Source organism: Scardinius erythrophthalmus (genome assembly GCF_964197995.2).
Source record: "Scardinius erythrophthalmus genome assembly, chromosome: 25".
Taxonomy (NCBI): Eukaryota; Metazoa; Chordata; class Actinopteri; order Cypriniformes; family Leuciscidae; genus Scardinius; species Scardinius erythrophthalmus.
This window is the reverse complement of record NC_138245.1, coordinates 28,309,400-28,325,987: the sequence shown is the minus strand read 5'-3', so window position 1 is coordinate 28,325,987 and position 16,588 is coordinate 28,309,400. Positions and strand designations below refer to the sequence as shown.

General features: G+C 37.5%; 1 protein-coding gene across 1 annotated transcript; it reads left to right on the top strand.

Annotated features, from left to right (window-relative positions):
- Positions 1–9,245: 9,245 nt before the first annotated feature.
- On the top strand, positions 9,246–16,536 carry nucks1a (nuclear casein kinase and cyclin-dependent kinase substrate 1a). The gene is made up of 8 exons (XM_081357906.1): positions 9,246–9,556; positions 11,221–11,270; positions 11,470–11,566; positions 11,841–11,887; positions 11,979–12,131; positions 12,392–12,544; positions 13,048–13,203; positions 14,234–16,536. The coding sequence occupies exons 1-8, from the start codon at positions 9,540–9,542 to the stop codon at positions 14,473–14,475; spliced, it is 915 nt and encodes a 304-aa protein (XP_081214032.1). The 5' UTR covers positions 9,246–9,539; the 3' UTR covers positions 14,476–16,536.
- The last annotated feature ends 52 nt before the right edge of the window (positions 16,537–16,588 follow it).

Genomic DNA, 16,588 nt, shown 5'->3' with positions numbered 1-16,588 from the left:
ACCAAAGGGACCCAAGCTATATCACGCACTGTAAAAAAATATTTTTCAAAGCTGTAAATGAAATAGATTATATGTTTTAGAAAAAAGTTTTTCTACTTTAAAATTACATGTTTAATTCGATGTGTTATTTTGTAATTGTTGGGGATATTTACTAGCAATTTAAAATTGTTCCTGCACCTAATTTTATTTTTCACTATATAGACTTTGACCAATAAGCAGCCGCCTAGAAATATGGATCCTGTACTTTTATTAAAGCACTTATATTAAAACTTAAAATACAAAAAGAAATTATTTTAGCTGTAAAATTACATTGTTTGTGGTGGCACTACTGTTCAAAGCAGATAAACTTCTATGTTACAGGCTTTGCATGATCATGATCATTACTGGATATAACTTTGAACAGACAAGATTAGTAAGTGATTTTATGAACTAGACTTATGTGCACAGCAAAAAAAAAACTAGATATTGAAATCCAGTTTTTCCAATCAAAATACCTTTTACTTGAGAAATAAAATGACTTGATATTAAGTCTTGTTTTCTGAAAAAATCATCAAAAGTAAGCGAGTTTATGCTTAAAGCAAGAAAATAATATCTGCCAATGGGGTCAGAAAAATAAACTTAACTAAATAGTTTTTAGCCTGCTGACATATTTTTTCTTGTTTAAGCATATACTCACTTTTTTTTTTTTTTTTTTTTTCATAAAACAAGACTTAATATCTTCTCGAGTAAATGCATCTTGATTTAGGAATTGTTAGATGTACTGGAAAACAAGACAGAAACACTGAGTAAGAAATAAAAATTTTGCAATGTGAACATCAGAGTGAAATGCATTTTCCCACAAACCTCCATTGTGAGTGCATTACTGTAAACACATGCCACATTTCCTGTCAAAAGACACTTTGTATTGAACACCTTACCCACCAAGACTACCTTGGCCAACCAACTTCACCATAAGAAGAATATGCGTACTGATATCAGGACCTTTAGGTTTGCCTTTTTCTCCAATTGTACAGACTTAATGGAATCCTTTTTAGCAACAGCACTTGACTGTTAGAAATGAACATTCTAAAGATTTAATAATTTAAAGATTTTATCTATCTGTGTGGAAGTTTTTAAACCCTTCAATACGGCTTAAGATTTATTTAAAATGGCTCTCTTGGAAGTTTCAAAGGCATTAGCATTGAATATATTCTAGCATTAAAATGCCTTCTGGCTGAGGAGAATGTTTCATCCTGGAACGCCTTTGTTCTAATTTAAATAAGTTGCTTTGCGGGGTGTTGAAGCTCTGCGGCCCATAATTTTTCAGTCTTGTTGGTTTCAAAGTCCTACTGCAAGCCATCTGGAGTTTACTGCAGATTAAAACTCAATGCTGCTATCTATAAAATGTTAGTAAATGGATCATGGAAACTAATTATTTTCAGGATTAAAGCAAAACAGAAACAAAGAAACGGCTCCTGTCTGGGGCTTCTTGCAATTTATGTTCAGTGACTTAGTGTGAGAAATTAAGTATATCTGGGCTATATATAAAAGGGCCTTATGGAGCTTTTAGAAAATAAACTGATTTTAAAATATCATTTTCAAATCTCAAATAAAATTTTGTGTTGGAATTTACATTTTTGATAAAAAGGGTTCTTCCTTCTCTTAATGAATAGCTAACTCTCTCTAAATAATAGTTAGCTTTTACTAATACACTAAAATAACATTCAAGTTGTCATGAAATGGAAGTTGTGACAGTCTCTTCTTCCCTATTGTGATGTATATCTAAGTGAAATGGCTTTTCAAACAAAAAACAAATACAGGCCGGGAGTTAGTCCATCAGGAATTGATTGGATCGTTGGATAGCTGTGGTTTGCTATTGGTGGATGCTACAGGTTGTCCCGCCCTCACGCCAGTAAATTCTTCATCAGAGAAGAGATGTAAGCGGGGGGGAAAGTTATTTTTGATAAAGGTTTACGACGGCACATGAATTACAAAAAAAAATCATCATGAACATTCATCAACACACACATCAGCTGTGGTAAACGGAAGCTCAAGCATGTTTGCTTGACATGCGAGAACCAATGAGGTTCATTCTCACGTGTCAAGCTGGTTCGGTTGAGCTTCTGTTTATGTTCGCTGATCAATCTTTATATGTGAATTAAAGGCTAAATTCAATCTGTTCATCATATAAAGCGATCAAGTCTGTTCAGAAAATTTGGACTAAACCACTCAATTCATATGGCTTAGTTTTACGATCTCTTTATATGAAATTTTTGAAGCGTCAAAGTGGTAGTTGCGTAGCTGTCAATGGAGGGACAGAAATCTCTCAGATTTCATCAAAAAGATCTTCATTTGTGTTCTGAAGATGAACGAAAGTCTTATGGGTTTGGAATGACATGAGGATAATTAATTACCTTTTTTTCATTTTTGGGTGAACTATCCCTTTAACCCTCTACTGCATAGCGTTGCCCTCAGGCAACGGAAAGTTTTCTTAAGCCCTGTGTTCAGTACATTTTTCTTTAAATGATGGCAACCAATTAGAATGTTTGAAAAAGTATCAAAGAACAGTCCAATAAGGTTTGGAAGTCACTATCAAGCACCATTTGAAGGCGGGACGTCCTTTTCTGACACATGGTCACAGGAGCACATGGTGTGAGATGAAAGCAAGATTATTTGCTTTAGTAATCATATTTAAAATGACATGAACTGTACATAAAAAATATGTGTGTGTGTATGAAGGTGTAGAGAAGCCTTTTGGCAGGTTTTGTGATTTTTTTTTTATTTTGCATGTTCACAAATTCAGTTTTTCTTTTTGTTGCCTCAGGGCAACGTTATGCCATAAGGGGTACTTTTCAAGGGTCTCTTGGACAATACCTCACAATGGCAAATAATGTGTTACAAGTAGGGAAGATGTAGGGTTCCTGGGTGCACAGGAACGACCAAAGTCACCAAAGTGACGCTAATGTGCAGCATCCACAGTCATTTTAGAACAGAAAGGGGCCATCTACAAACTGTTCCCACAAAGTTGGGAGCATGAAATTGTCCAAATTGTCTTGGTATGCTAAAGCATTAGGAGTTCCTTTCACTGGACCTAAGGGGCAAAGCCCAACCCCTGAAAAACAACCCCACACCATAATCCCCCCTCCACCAAACAACCCCACACCATAATCCCCTCTCCACCAAACAACCCCGCACCATAATCCCCTCTCCACCAAACAACCCCACACCATAATCCCCCCTCTACAAAACTTTACACTTGGCACAATGCAGTCAGGCAAGTACCGTTTTCCTGCCAAACCCAGACTCGTCCATTGGATTGCCAGTCAGAGAAGCATGATTGGTCACTCCAGAGTCCAGTGGCGGCGTGCTTTACACCACTGCATCCCACACTTTACATTGCACTTGGTGATGTAAGGCTTGGAAGCAGCTGCTCAGCCATGGAAACCCATTCCATGAAGCTCTCTACAAAGTTTGGAGGTCTGTAGCTATTGACTCTGCAGAAAGTTGGCGACTTCTGTGCGCCTCAGCATGTACTGACCCCACTCTGTGGCCTAGTTGCTGTTGTTCCCAATTGCTTCCACTTTGTTATAATACCACTAACAGTTGACCGTGGAATATTTTGTAGTGAGGAAATATCACGAATGGACTTATTGCACAGGTGGCAACCTATCACCGCGCTTGAATTGACTGAGCTCCTGAGAGTGTTTGTTGAAGCATCTGTATGCCTAGGTTCTTGATTTTAAACAACTGTGGCCATGGAAGTGATTGGAACACCTGAATTCAATGATTTGGAGGGGTCCCAATACTTTTGTCATTATACAGTAGTGTATATGGGGTTGATTAGGATACATGAAGTACATGATATGACATGACGCACTACATGATACAAACCTATGTCAAATCAAGTATATTAATGTGTTTCAAGTGTTTTTCCCTTTTTACTTAAAAAAATAATAAAAAAATGTCAAGAAATCATTTATTTTTGTATTGCTCTCTGAGAATTGTATAATGATCATTTTCTCTATGATTCTTTACCATTGTTGCATAACGTTGCCCTCAGGCAACAAAAAAATATTTTGGGTTGGGGGGGTTGGGGGAGGGACATTTTTCAATAAATCAATAAAATGTTCCCAAATGAGCCAGGAAATGATGTGAAATAATTTTTATCATGTGTCATCAAAATTCATGCAGTAGAGGGTTAAGAGCGATCCATCATAAGTATTCTTTAATTTGGCATGCTTCAATAAAAAATACTTTTGCCCGCCATTTTCTCACTGCAAGCCTCCTCTCATTTTGCTGCAGGGCTCTTGTCCAAGAATAGTCTCCCAGCAATTGTAAATAAGTATGCCTTAAAATTCAAAATCCCCAGACTGGGTTCTCGCCTGCGTGTTTGTGTGTAAAGCGGGCTGCGGGGAGTTGAGATCTATTTGAATAAACTCCCCACAGCACCGAGTGAAGTGTGCTATCAGAGGTTCAGCGATGGGACACAGCTGCTTCTGGATACACGCTTCAGGACGGAGAAGCTGGATGGCGCTGTGGCGAGAGAAGTCTTTCAAAGTGTTTAACTCAGAAAGATATGCATGCTGTTTAAGGAGGGTTCATGCTAGAAAGTACTAGTTTGGGTCTGGTCTAGCCAATCTTAGTCTTGCTGGTTAATGTCCCTGCAGGTTCAATACAAGGCTATCAACAGCATCTGTGCATGCATTTGCAGTAATTCACCTCAAGACATTATACATATTGTAACATACGCAACTATAAACTCTATAGCTTAAACATAACATATACTTACAAAAACACCAGAAAGGGTCTGTTTACATACAGTATAGACCAATAACCATAACCAGACCTACATAGCATATACAGAGCTATTCCATCCAGCTATAACAGGAGAGCTAAATGACAATTTAGACATCTTCAATATATATATATAGAGAGAGAGAGAGAAACCTTGGTCTCTGTATTTTATAAAATGAGTTTCTGTCTCAAGTGGTAAAAAATAAAATAAAAAAAAGAGTAGAATATGCACTTACAAATTATATGAATACACTAATAGCCAAAGGATAAAATAACTTTTTAAAGTGGTATAATATTCTGAATTCACATGAAAAATATAATGGCAATTTAAAAAGCATGGATGTCATTGAATTAGTTATAGCAAACCCTCTGAAAAACTTGCTTGAAAAAGAGTCCTTGTGCTGTCTTTAAAAATAAATGCCTTAAGGTTTGATATTTTGTGCATGGCTTAAATGCTCAAATCCTTTTTGTAGCCTGGTGAGCAGAGGCTTTATACAGAGCCACATAGAAATGACACTAAGTCAGACAGTCTTAATATAATCACAATGGTTTTGCACATGAACTCACTTGAAGAACACACACAAATACTCACATTACATAACAGCTCTATTATTCAAAGAGCCATCTCAGTAAAAAAAATGAATTAAATTGTCTGTGCAAACCATGTCATAGCAGTGCCATACTGCCCTCTCGTGTTCCTTCATTAGCATTGCAACTGTATTTTGAGAAAAGTAAAATGGAGAGGCAACTATGTTATTTGCTTTGCTGGGGGCATTTTAAACATTTTGGTAACAATTCACGTACAACCTTTATACATAGTTCATTATAAAAGTATTTCAATGCATTAATTATGCTTTGTAATGCACCATGTAATGCATTGTATTTTCTCATGAATAATTGTCACCACAATTGTAATACTCATCTATTCATTGAGCACATCTTCGGAAAGTATAATGCATTAAAACACATGACAAACAGCCAATTTCTGATGTAACAGAGAGTCTACAAATATTATTATGCATTTTAACCTACATTATGATTCCTACCTGGATGAATCTCAGTAAGTCCAGGTCACATTTCACCCTAGAATCAAAAAAAGCATGGTAAATTTAAAACAAAAGGCCTTATTTGTTAACATTAGCTAATGCATTAACTAACAATTTAACAGTAAACAAAATATTTGATATTTAATATAACCTTTGCTAATATTAGTTAATAAAAATGTTCATGTTAGTTCAGTGCATCATCTAATGTTACCAGACACAACTTTTGATCTTAAAAATGTATTAGTAAATGTTGAAGATTAAATTAGATGAATAAATACTTTCTTAATAAAGCTTCTAAATAAAAAGTTAATGTTAACTTATAAAAAATGAAATCTTATTGTAAAAAACAACAACATATAGGCCTATGCATTTTGACATTATTTCCGTGCACATTATCTTTTCAAATTCTTAATACCTGTTCTAGACATTTTACATTCTATTCTTTAATCATTTTTTTCTTTCTTTTATTTAACAGGGCTCGACAATAAGGACCGCACACATCCGAAGTGCGCCCACAGAAAGCCACCTCTCAAACAGCGTGAATAGTGAATTGAGCTCTTTCACGTCTTCTGACACATGTCAAATATCAGTCTCGGAGAGTATCCTTCCTAGTAAACAGTCAACGGGTGTGTCTCTGTCAACTCCTCCAGTATTCAGGGCACTGATCAGGGAGTCGGCCATTTTGAGGTCTGTCTCAATCGCAAAAATCGCAAAATACTTCCAGCGCACTGAAATGTTCGCGCCCTAAAAAGTCCCACAAAGCACTGTGGTAACCAGGGAGCATCGATGCTCATATGTCTGCGTCCGAAATCGCATACTCTCTTAAATAAGTACTTTGAATAAGTTATTACTTCAAGACCACTAAAAAAGTACGTTCTATATAGCATGTGTGTAGGATGAATGTAATCTGGACGAACTACAGTACATTTGCCATGTTGCCATTATCATGATGTGACCAACAAGCGTCAGTTATGTCGCTTCACTGTCAATCACAAATCTTCTCCTGTGGCCTCATGGGATAGTAAAGTGTCCATCGTATGCACACTTCAGAATCTCACCGGAAGTAGTATCATCCGGGTGCTTTTGAGCGATCGTGTCTCTTCAGGAAATTTGGACTACACCGCTCAATTCATATGGATTAGTTTTACAATCTCTTTATGAACTTTTTGAGGTGTCAAAGTGGTGGTTGCGTAGATGTCAATGGAGGGACAGAAAGATCTCAGATTTCATCAAAAAGATCTTCATTTGTGTTTCTAAGATGAACGAAAGTCTTGTGGGTTTGGGTGAAAATTTTGGGTGAACTATCCCTTTAATGTGAATCAGACAACAAAGGACAAAGAAAAAAAAATCACACACTGCTCTTGACTGAATAACTTTTTTAAACTTTAATAAGGATTAATCTATATTTAATATATACAGTGAGGAAAATGCTGTGTTATTTTACATTGGATTACTTAATTTTTTGTAGGATACCTGAAAACTACTGTTAAACCAACCTGACAAACCTGAAAAGCATTGTATTGCTCATAATTTGATTATTTGTTTTATTTTATTACTGTTCGCTTGTCTTTAATGGGTCAAACACAATGAAAACAATAACTATTTTAATTTATACCTTTTTTTTGTGGTGGGGCCAGTGAAAATTCTAGCATGGCAAGTTAAAATTTGAACCAAAAATATAATAAATCCTTAGCATTAAGCCCTGAATTTGTTCATTTATTTTTCACATTGCAAAAAAGGAAGGGAATGGTCCTAAAACATGCTTGATTTATTGATTTATTTATAGATTTTAAAGGGATGTTATGACAGGATTCACCCACATTAAGATTTAGTTCATATCAGATCAAATGAGTTTTTGGTCTGACACACAGAAACTAGTGATTTAGTGATTTACTAGTGACTACACTGCACTGCACTTTGCCCATGAGCTGTGAGCAAACACAAGTTTATGCATGTGGCCTCCACACATATGGTGTGATAGCCATTTTTTCACATGTCCTACTTTTTCTGACAGCATTTGTCTTCGAATTTTGATGTGATTTCTGTGTGCACTCCAGGGAGAAAAGTGAGTGGTTGCTGTGGCAACAGATGACATGCATCCAAATAAACAAAAGCAATATGAGATGACTGACCCTCGATAGTAGCCGATTTCCTTCTCAGGAACTCTTCCAGTGATGTTTTGGAAGATTACGGAAGGCTAAAGAAATGAAAACACTGATGGATGGGCGATTAAATAAATATATAAAAATGACGAGAATCATACCTGGTTGCCATGGAGACATACCTTCTCCTCACTTCAATAACTGCTGAGCAGAGAGGATTCCAGGGTCTGCAGCGGAAGACTAGGGGAATAAAGAGGAAGAAATCCCTTTTCCTGGAACAGAAATAAAGGGAAATACACAGTCACTGCATATGATGTGAGAATTAAAATCCTTTGAAATTACATGTTAGATACATTCCTTGTACCTCTGGAGACTGAATATTAAACAGCCTATACTGTTATTCACATTCATTTCCATCAAAATAACAAGGGCAAATATTATTAAAGCTATTACAAAGATCAATATTGAAGTAATGCATTATTATATTTGCAATAATATTCTTTCAATAATTATCAAGTTAGGTCACATTGTCAGGGTAGAAAGTCAACTAAAATCAATACTTTATGGGTTTTAAATCTTTCTAAAATCCTTCTTCTCAAAGCTCTCAAACCATACATTAATTTATGTAAACTTAATTTCAGGGGAACACTCAACTAAAAGTGGACAACATCAAAATAGGACCATTTCTGAGCAATGCTTTCAACAAAACAGCAAACCATGAGGGTGGATAGTCTGGAGACATTAGAATCGACTACAGTACTTTTTTGTTTTCACTGCGATTTAATCTATCACAAAATTCAGCATTTAGAAAAATGGGAATGTGATAAAATATCCAAACATTTATCTTATTTCCCATAAAAACAATAATTAACATTATTATAATATGAACTTTAATGATGGCATATGATATTAGGGTTGAATAATGCTAGTAACTGTTAGCATTCAAGCAACATATTCCTGTTATCAGTATTGCAATAATATAATTTAAAAAGTGATCGAGTTAGGTCTGATTCTAGGGCGGTAGACAACAAAATGTATATTTTCGAGGTCTCAAACCTTCTGTCGTGTGCTTTCGCTTATATAAACTTAATTTCAAAAGAAACAAACGACACAAAGTTGTTCTACAGTTAAACTGGGACATCTTGCATATCGTGAGGGCCTCTTTTTGTTTCTGAGCCGAGCCATGCTGTTCAACCTATCCGCAAACGAGGGGGAGGGTAAATGCTTTGGAGACACTACGTTTGATAGACAGCCACAAAACCCAATCAGAAATCGAACAATCGTTTGAACTGACCAATAGCGTCGCTCTCTGGGCAAATCTAGCAGAGTGGGCTGAGTTTGAACAGCAATGCCCGCCCTCCATCCAATCGTTAGGTTGCGCGAAGGCTGCAGTTTCAGTTTGTTTTATTCACCATTTTGAGTAGCTGAAGGTAAAATTTAAACTAAATACCTTCATAGAGCTGGAATATCTCCCGCATTGTTTGATTTTTACCACAGGGAGAGGGCGTTGGTTTTGCGACGTCACCTCTTGTGTTTTAAAACAGCACATTTTGTTTGCATTTTCCCTGCTTTTCTTTTGCTCTTTCACAATTTTTAACCTCTACAGTATTCCTGCAAAATGGCAAGACCAGTGAGGTACGTGGGTTTCCATTCGTCCTGCTGATGGCTGCTGCATGCACACTGACTTCTAGGCTTCACGCATGTGCCAGGCATCATGTTCTTGTTTTAGAGCTCGATTTTGTAACATTTTGGCTCATTCGTGCATGCATTTTGCTCGTTGTTTCTTCCCCAGTGGCGGAGGGCTGTGTCTTTTACATTTATGGGGATATCGTGCACGTTTCTAATGTGCATCAATCAGGATTCTGAAATCTGTTATTCTTCCTGCATCTTCTACCTAAATTTCAGAATATATTTGTTGTTTGAGAAGCACTAAAAGGCTTCATGTTTCCTTGTAAGCCAGTGAGAATATGGCTTCCCATTCATCCTCGCCAAAGCTTCAGGAGGGGTAATAAAATCCCATTGGAGGTGCACATTGGCCCATTCAAGTGATTTTGTAACCTGTAAAGCGCACATATTTGCGCAGATTTCTCAACGATGCCGAAACAATAGATTGCGAAAGCCCGTTGGTGTTTTAGGGAGGGAAGCGCGTTTTTGATGTATTTTTTTTTTATAGCGGTAAATTAACACGACGCGTGTGACGTCAGAGGGGGGCGGGGTGGCTGAGAGCGACCACACCTCCCGTTTGGTGTTATGTGAAAAACGTGCACAAAATTTTATGTTCAGTGTCCCTATTTTGAGTTCAAATGGCAAAAGGAGACTTATGCGTTGTCGACCGAGGGCCGACATAACGAAAAAAGAGCAAAAATGGTGCGCGCCTTCCTCGCATATCGACTGTAACGTTACAGAAAAAAAACGTAACACGCTGTGCTTACGATCATTAGGTGGTGACTATATGCAAATATAGCGACTCCCGATTTATTACTTCATTATAACTTATTAAATAAGTTATTTTTTAATTTGATATTAGCCACCACAGTTATTTATGAAAAAAATCATTAATAAAATGGCAGATTCTGAAAAGCCTCGTACTGTAATAACTATCACCATGGCATGGTAAATATGAGGAATTACGCCAAAAGAAGACTTGCGATTAAAGTTATTTCACAAAGTTATTTATTTTTTTAATGTAAAATATTTTTTGCATAATTTGAACAAAATCCCTAGTATTTTGTCCGATTTGACTTGGTTAATGGTAGTTGTTGGGGTGTTTTTTTTTTTGTGGTTGGGGGCTGGGGGGGGGATTTTTCTACGTGTGTCACGTGATTGATACTGTGAAGGGTTTTACTGTTTATAAATCAAAATCAAATGTATTAATGAATGTATGTGGCATGTACATGTAGACAAAATATGATAATTACTAGTTTTACATGTCATTATGTATATTATCATGTCCTTTCTGGATTGATGATTCAAGTATTGCAATTTATAATCCAAAACGTCTAATTACTTTAAAGTAGCTTGTGGCTTTTCAAGCATCTCAACACCATGTCTGGCCTGAGTGGTTAAATGGAACAAGACTGCAGTATTAATGAAACCCTCATTGAAATGCTAATTGAGGAACTATTTAACGATCATTAATTTAAGTAAACATAATGAAGCGAGGCATGTTAAATGAACTTTGGTTTTCTGCAGAAATGCTGACCACCTTCCGATGGTCTGTAAGCCTTTAAAACAAGAATTAACGTCACATGCACCGCTGCATCACAAACTCTTGTTACAGTATTTTGTCTTTCCTACAGGAACAGAAAGGTGGTGAATTACTCCCAGTTTAATGAATCCGACGATGCAGGTAATAAACCATCTCTAAAACCTGTAATTTTAGCTGTCTGAAAAGTATTGATGTGCGACAGAATTTCTTTGCAAGTTTACTCGATATTGGAATGCAAATATTCTGCAGGTCGATTGGTGACCTTTCAGAGATTGTTTTAAATAATCAGTTTATGCAGTCATGTACTTCATGGTTCAATCCATCTCATTTCTGCCTCCAGATGAGGACTATGGGAGAGACAAGGAAACAACTAAGAAGATACGTGCTCCACCCCGTGAAATCAAGAACAAGAAGACTAAGAATTCACAGGAAGAGAGGCAAGAATCTTGTCTTTTTCCAGCTTTGGTGTATAACAGTGTATTTGGTGATTAGAATAATGCATTTAAAATAATTTTATATGTATTAAATGGTGAATTTCATGACAGGATTTGTGTGTTTTGGGATCCCCAGGGATCATGAACCTTTTTGAGATCCATTTTCTCCTTATGACCCACATATATGCTGTGGTTAATTATAACTAGGAAATAAATGCCACATACAAGGACATTCTCCTTCATAGTTCAAACTACTAACAAACCTTTTCCGTTACAGCGAGGATTCAGATGACAAACTGTCCAAATCCAAAAATGACTCCGCAGGTAAATTGTGTTATTTCATCTAACCGCAGATGATTTGATTCAAAATAAAGTGGCATAAAAAATGATTAACCTCTAACCTTGTGTTTTAAAGATGACTTCGGTAGTGATGAAGACAACGACTTTGGAGAGGAAGGGGAAGAGGAAGATGGAGGAAGTGACTATGATGATAAAAAGGCCAAAAAGGGAAAGAAAGCAAAGGTGGAGAAGCCAGGCAAAAAGTCACTGAAGAGGAAACGAGGTGGAGGTGAGATGTGGACCGTCAAAAAAAAAAAAGTTATTTCTCCTTGAATTCTCATGCATAAAACATAAAGCAGCAGATGTTAAACTATGAGCATAAAGTTTAGTCTTATTCTGGCCATTAACTGCCCATTTAGACTGAAAAAGACCATCTGACTAACATATAAAGCAACCACAGTTTAGGAGAGCGTGCTCTGAAATGCAAATAGAGCATAAATGCGAATGCATCTGTTCTGCATGTTGTTGACACTTGTGATTCCTCTGCAGATGATAGTGATGATGATAAAGAGGTGAGCAGGAAACCGAGGCAGGTGAGGCAGGCTGCGTCAAAGGCCGTGTCCAAACAGAGAGAAATCCTTCTGGGAGACGGTGGCAGTGAGGATGAGGAGAAAGATGAGGAAGAACAGGCATTCCTGGACCGTAAGTGTGCTGCTTTTTAACTGCAGTGTTCAATATGTTTGACACTTTGACTAAGCATCACTATTAATATTGCTCATACTTGGACTTATGATTTTGGCCTGGCGAATGATAAAACTTTGCCAAATTTACACTGTAAAGGTGGCACGGAAGCGCTTCTGAAGTGACCATTAGGATCCTTCACACAGACTATTCAATGCTTCTCAAATGCATTTACAGAGCAATTTAATATAGTATACTACTACTAACTATATAATATAGTTAATCAATAGTATACTTTTATACTAGCAGTTGAGGTTGCTAGTGGAAAGATGCCTCAAATGAACAAAAAGCCAGTTATTAGACACCCATACCGCCCTGGCAACTTAACATGACATTAACTACTCAGAATCCCTTAGTAACACCATAGCAATGGTTCACATTACAGTAGTATTGCGGTGGCCATTTTTGCTCAGCCAAGCGCCACTCACATTTCATAAAAACTTACTTTCCGATTTTCTCTGCAGAAGAGTCTGGCAGTGATGAAGACTTCATGGTTGATGATGATGATGACAGTGACTATGGGCACTCCAAAAAGAAAGGCAAAAAAGTGGTGCAGAAAGGAGGAAGGAGAGTTGAGAAGAAGGACAAGAAATCCCCTAAACCCCGGCTAAAGGCCACAGGTAACCACTGACGCCGCTAAGATTTTCATGGTTACGGAAAAGAGCAGCTTGGACAGGAGGGATGTGCGCCTCAACTCGTTTAAATGGAAGTTTTGTAACCGACTAGTCTAAAAGAAAGAAATCATCTAAAGACTTGTGTATATATGATCTATTTGAGCACTTAATCTATGAATCAAACAGTCAAATCCCATAGTAAACGCGGCACACTTGGCGAATAAAGCGATGGGCATTTGCTACTAGTTGCAGCTGTACCGTTTAATTGACTAGTTTTGCACATCCCTAGTCTTTACTGTCACCTTTGATCAATTTAGTGTCCTTTCTTTAAAAAACAAACTCTTAGGCCTTGTTTACACCTGGTGTTAAGATGCGTTTTGGTTGATCAGATCGCAAGTAGACGAGGGAGACACATTCCCGTTTACACCTGGTGTTTTAACCCGTCTCTTTTGCCCACTTCTGTCCTGATTTCTTCGAGGGAAGGGTCTATGGGCAGGGAAATACATTGGTTTTTCAATATAATGGACAAAATAAGCTCATGTAATTCACATATATAAACGCGCCCGGAGATGACAGGAAAACACACGGAGAGCAGCAGATTTCATTTCTGCTCTGACAGTCACAATACCAAGCTGAATACTGTGTGTGTTAGAAATCAGGAATGTTGAGAGAGCTTTTCTGTGTGTTTTTCACCTTAAAACCAATTTTGTGTTTCATCCGACAAAGTATAAATCTCGTCTGGCTAGTGCGCTTCCCATAATGTGTTCGCATCCGATCATTAGGCGTCTTTTGTGGCTGTTTGAACACATTCGACCATTTGAGGGTTTACACTACGAAAGCAATGGCGTTTTCAACCACTTCTGGAAGTGGTCGAAAGTGGACAAGCTCAAAATGTTTTAGACCTCGTTTTCACCTGTATTTAGTGTCATCCACTTGTGATCAATCGACCAAAACGCATCTTAATACCAGGAGTAAACAAGACCTTACTGACTCCAAAGTTTTAAAGTTAATGTGAACGTGTGTGTTTGTTCCTCAGTGAACCCCAGCCCCATGAAGGGGAAAGGGAAAGGTCGCCCAAGTGCAGCTAAAGCACTGGAGAAATCCTCACCTAAAGATGACGAGGAACCCGAGAGCCCCCTTGAAGACGAGGAGGAAGACGAGGTGGAGAAGAAAGAGTCTCCTCCCACCAAAAAGACAAAGGATGACACCCCCGAAGATGAGGAAGACGAGGAGGAAGAGGACGGCTCAGAAGAGGAGGCTCCATCCGGGGAAGACTAGCCATGTTATTAACGGCGTCCCTTTCTTCTTCTCTTTCCCTTTACACTCTTTCCTTATCTGCATTTTTTGGGGTGGGGGGTGGGAGAGGGTTGGGCTTGTTTGCTTTTCAGATTTTTTTCATTGTCTGTTGTGGCCTGGCTCAACGGTTTGAACTTTTGATTTCCCTTTTTTTTTTTTTTTTTTTGCCTATAAATTCCATATCGCAAAGGACATTTTCCCAGAACTTGTTAGCGTATATCTATATATATTATTGAGTAAAATGTGTCTGAGTCTGTTTATTTATGGGTATATAATCTCGAGGGAAGCCCATCGTTCCAACCAGTAGCGCCGCTGCTCGCCCAGGGTAATCACATGACCGTATTCTCAAAAAATCTTTTGCTTTAGCGCTCTTGTTCATTTCGGTAACATGTATAAAGCTTATTGCCTACTCTGCATTGTTGCGACCGATGTTCCTCATTCATGAAACAAAATTCTGTGTAAAATATTCGTAAAACCATTCTTGCGTGAATGATCTCCTTTCACACCGCGCAAACAAAACAAGTATTAGTGTAATGGCTTATTGGAGTGTAAATGCAATCGTTTACAAATTATCGCAGTCGATTCGCTGCAATTTGCGCAAGATTGGCTTTACGAACCAATTTTGCTTGCGTTTAACAAATGTCGCATTCGATTTGCGAAAGTACATCATTTTAACGTATGAATAGTTTTGCAAAGTTCTGAAACAGTGTTTAATTAAGGTCCAATGCGTTTGTTGTGTAGTGATTCCTCTCTAGAAAGCCATTCGTTAGGAAGTTTTGCAATCCGTAATAGTTCACGCCGTTTGTTTGGATACTAGCGGCTCTGCTTATCTGAGGATTCGTTTTGTATTTATTCAACATGCGCTCGCTTGGATCATCTGCGGAAGATGGAGAAACTGACATCTAATGCTCGTGGTTTGAGAATTACATTTGTCGTGGTACACTTTATCCAGGGTTTGCTATTCAATTTTCAGTTTTACCTTTTAAATAAACAGTCTCAATTTCTGTAGTTTGAACCATAATGCAGTTACTGTTTTAGTAATATTCTGGATTAAAAATGTCAAAGTCTGCGACATTACCACAGAAAATAATTTCAATTTGTACCTCAGTTTGTTGTGTACTTACAATGGCAAGTGTCTGATGTTTGCCCCATTGTAAGTTCATTTCTTGGTGTGTTTTTTGTTGTTGGTTTTTTTTGCAAACTGAGGTACGAGTTGCCATCCATCAAGCTAAACTCGTTTTGAACCTGGAATATTTCTACAAGAATCATGAATTTAGTTTTTTTTTTGTTTCTCATCCGCCAGATCATCTCATATTAAGGCTGCAGTATGAATGCTTTCATCTCTTTTCTCAAAAGAGGCTCGCAGTGAGCATGCTGAGATCGGGCCTTAAAACGGTTAATTGCACGGGAAATGTGAATCTGATGTCTTTCTGCCTTACCAAGCCTGTTTTTCAAAATCTTGTACCGCAAAGCTAAATGTTCAGAAACAGAGGGCATCTTTGACTCATGCCCGTTTCGCCCAGAGATTGTATTGCTCAATGTTGGGGATCTCTTCAACCAAGCAAATAATGTTTTAAAAAGGTCAAATATTGTTATTCTTCAGCCCTGGATCAGATGTGTTTGTGATGTCCTGACACAGAGAGGCATATTTGCACTGTGAGGATTGAGAAGAATTGTACTATTCATACCTTATGTGTGTTTGCTCATTAAATATAGATTTCTGTTGCTGCTTGTTTTTAATTCCAGACACATATGATGTATATCCCATGATGCATTTCAAGGGGCTTTTCTGTCTACAAGTGCACACATGGCATTCTGACATGGTCCGATCCTTTCTGCCAGGCATCTCTGAATATTTTCCACTCGTGCTGTCTATGAATTGGTTTTTAACCTAGCTGTCCAAAAACGTATGAATGTTTTGTTTTTTTGTGCTTGATTTAATTTTAAACTGGTTTCTTTTGTTTCATTTTTCCTCCTCAGATTTTTTTTGTATTGTTTGTTTTTTTAAGAAAAGAAATAAAATGTATCTTCATTTTAATGAGAAACTGTTGTACGGTGTCTTATTGTCTCTTACAGCACTAGTGTTGATATCATT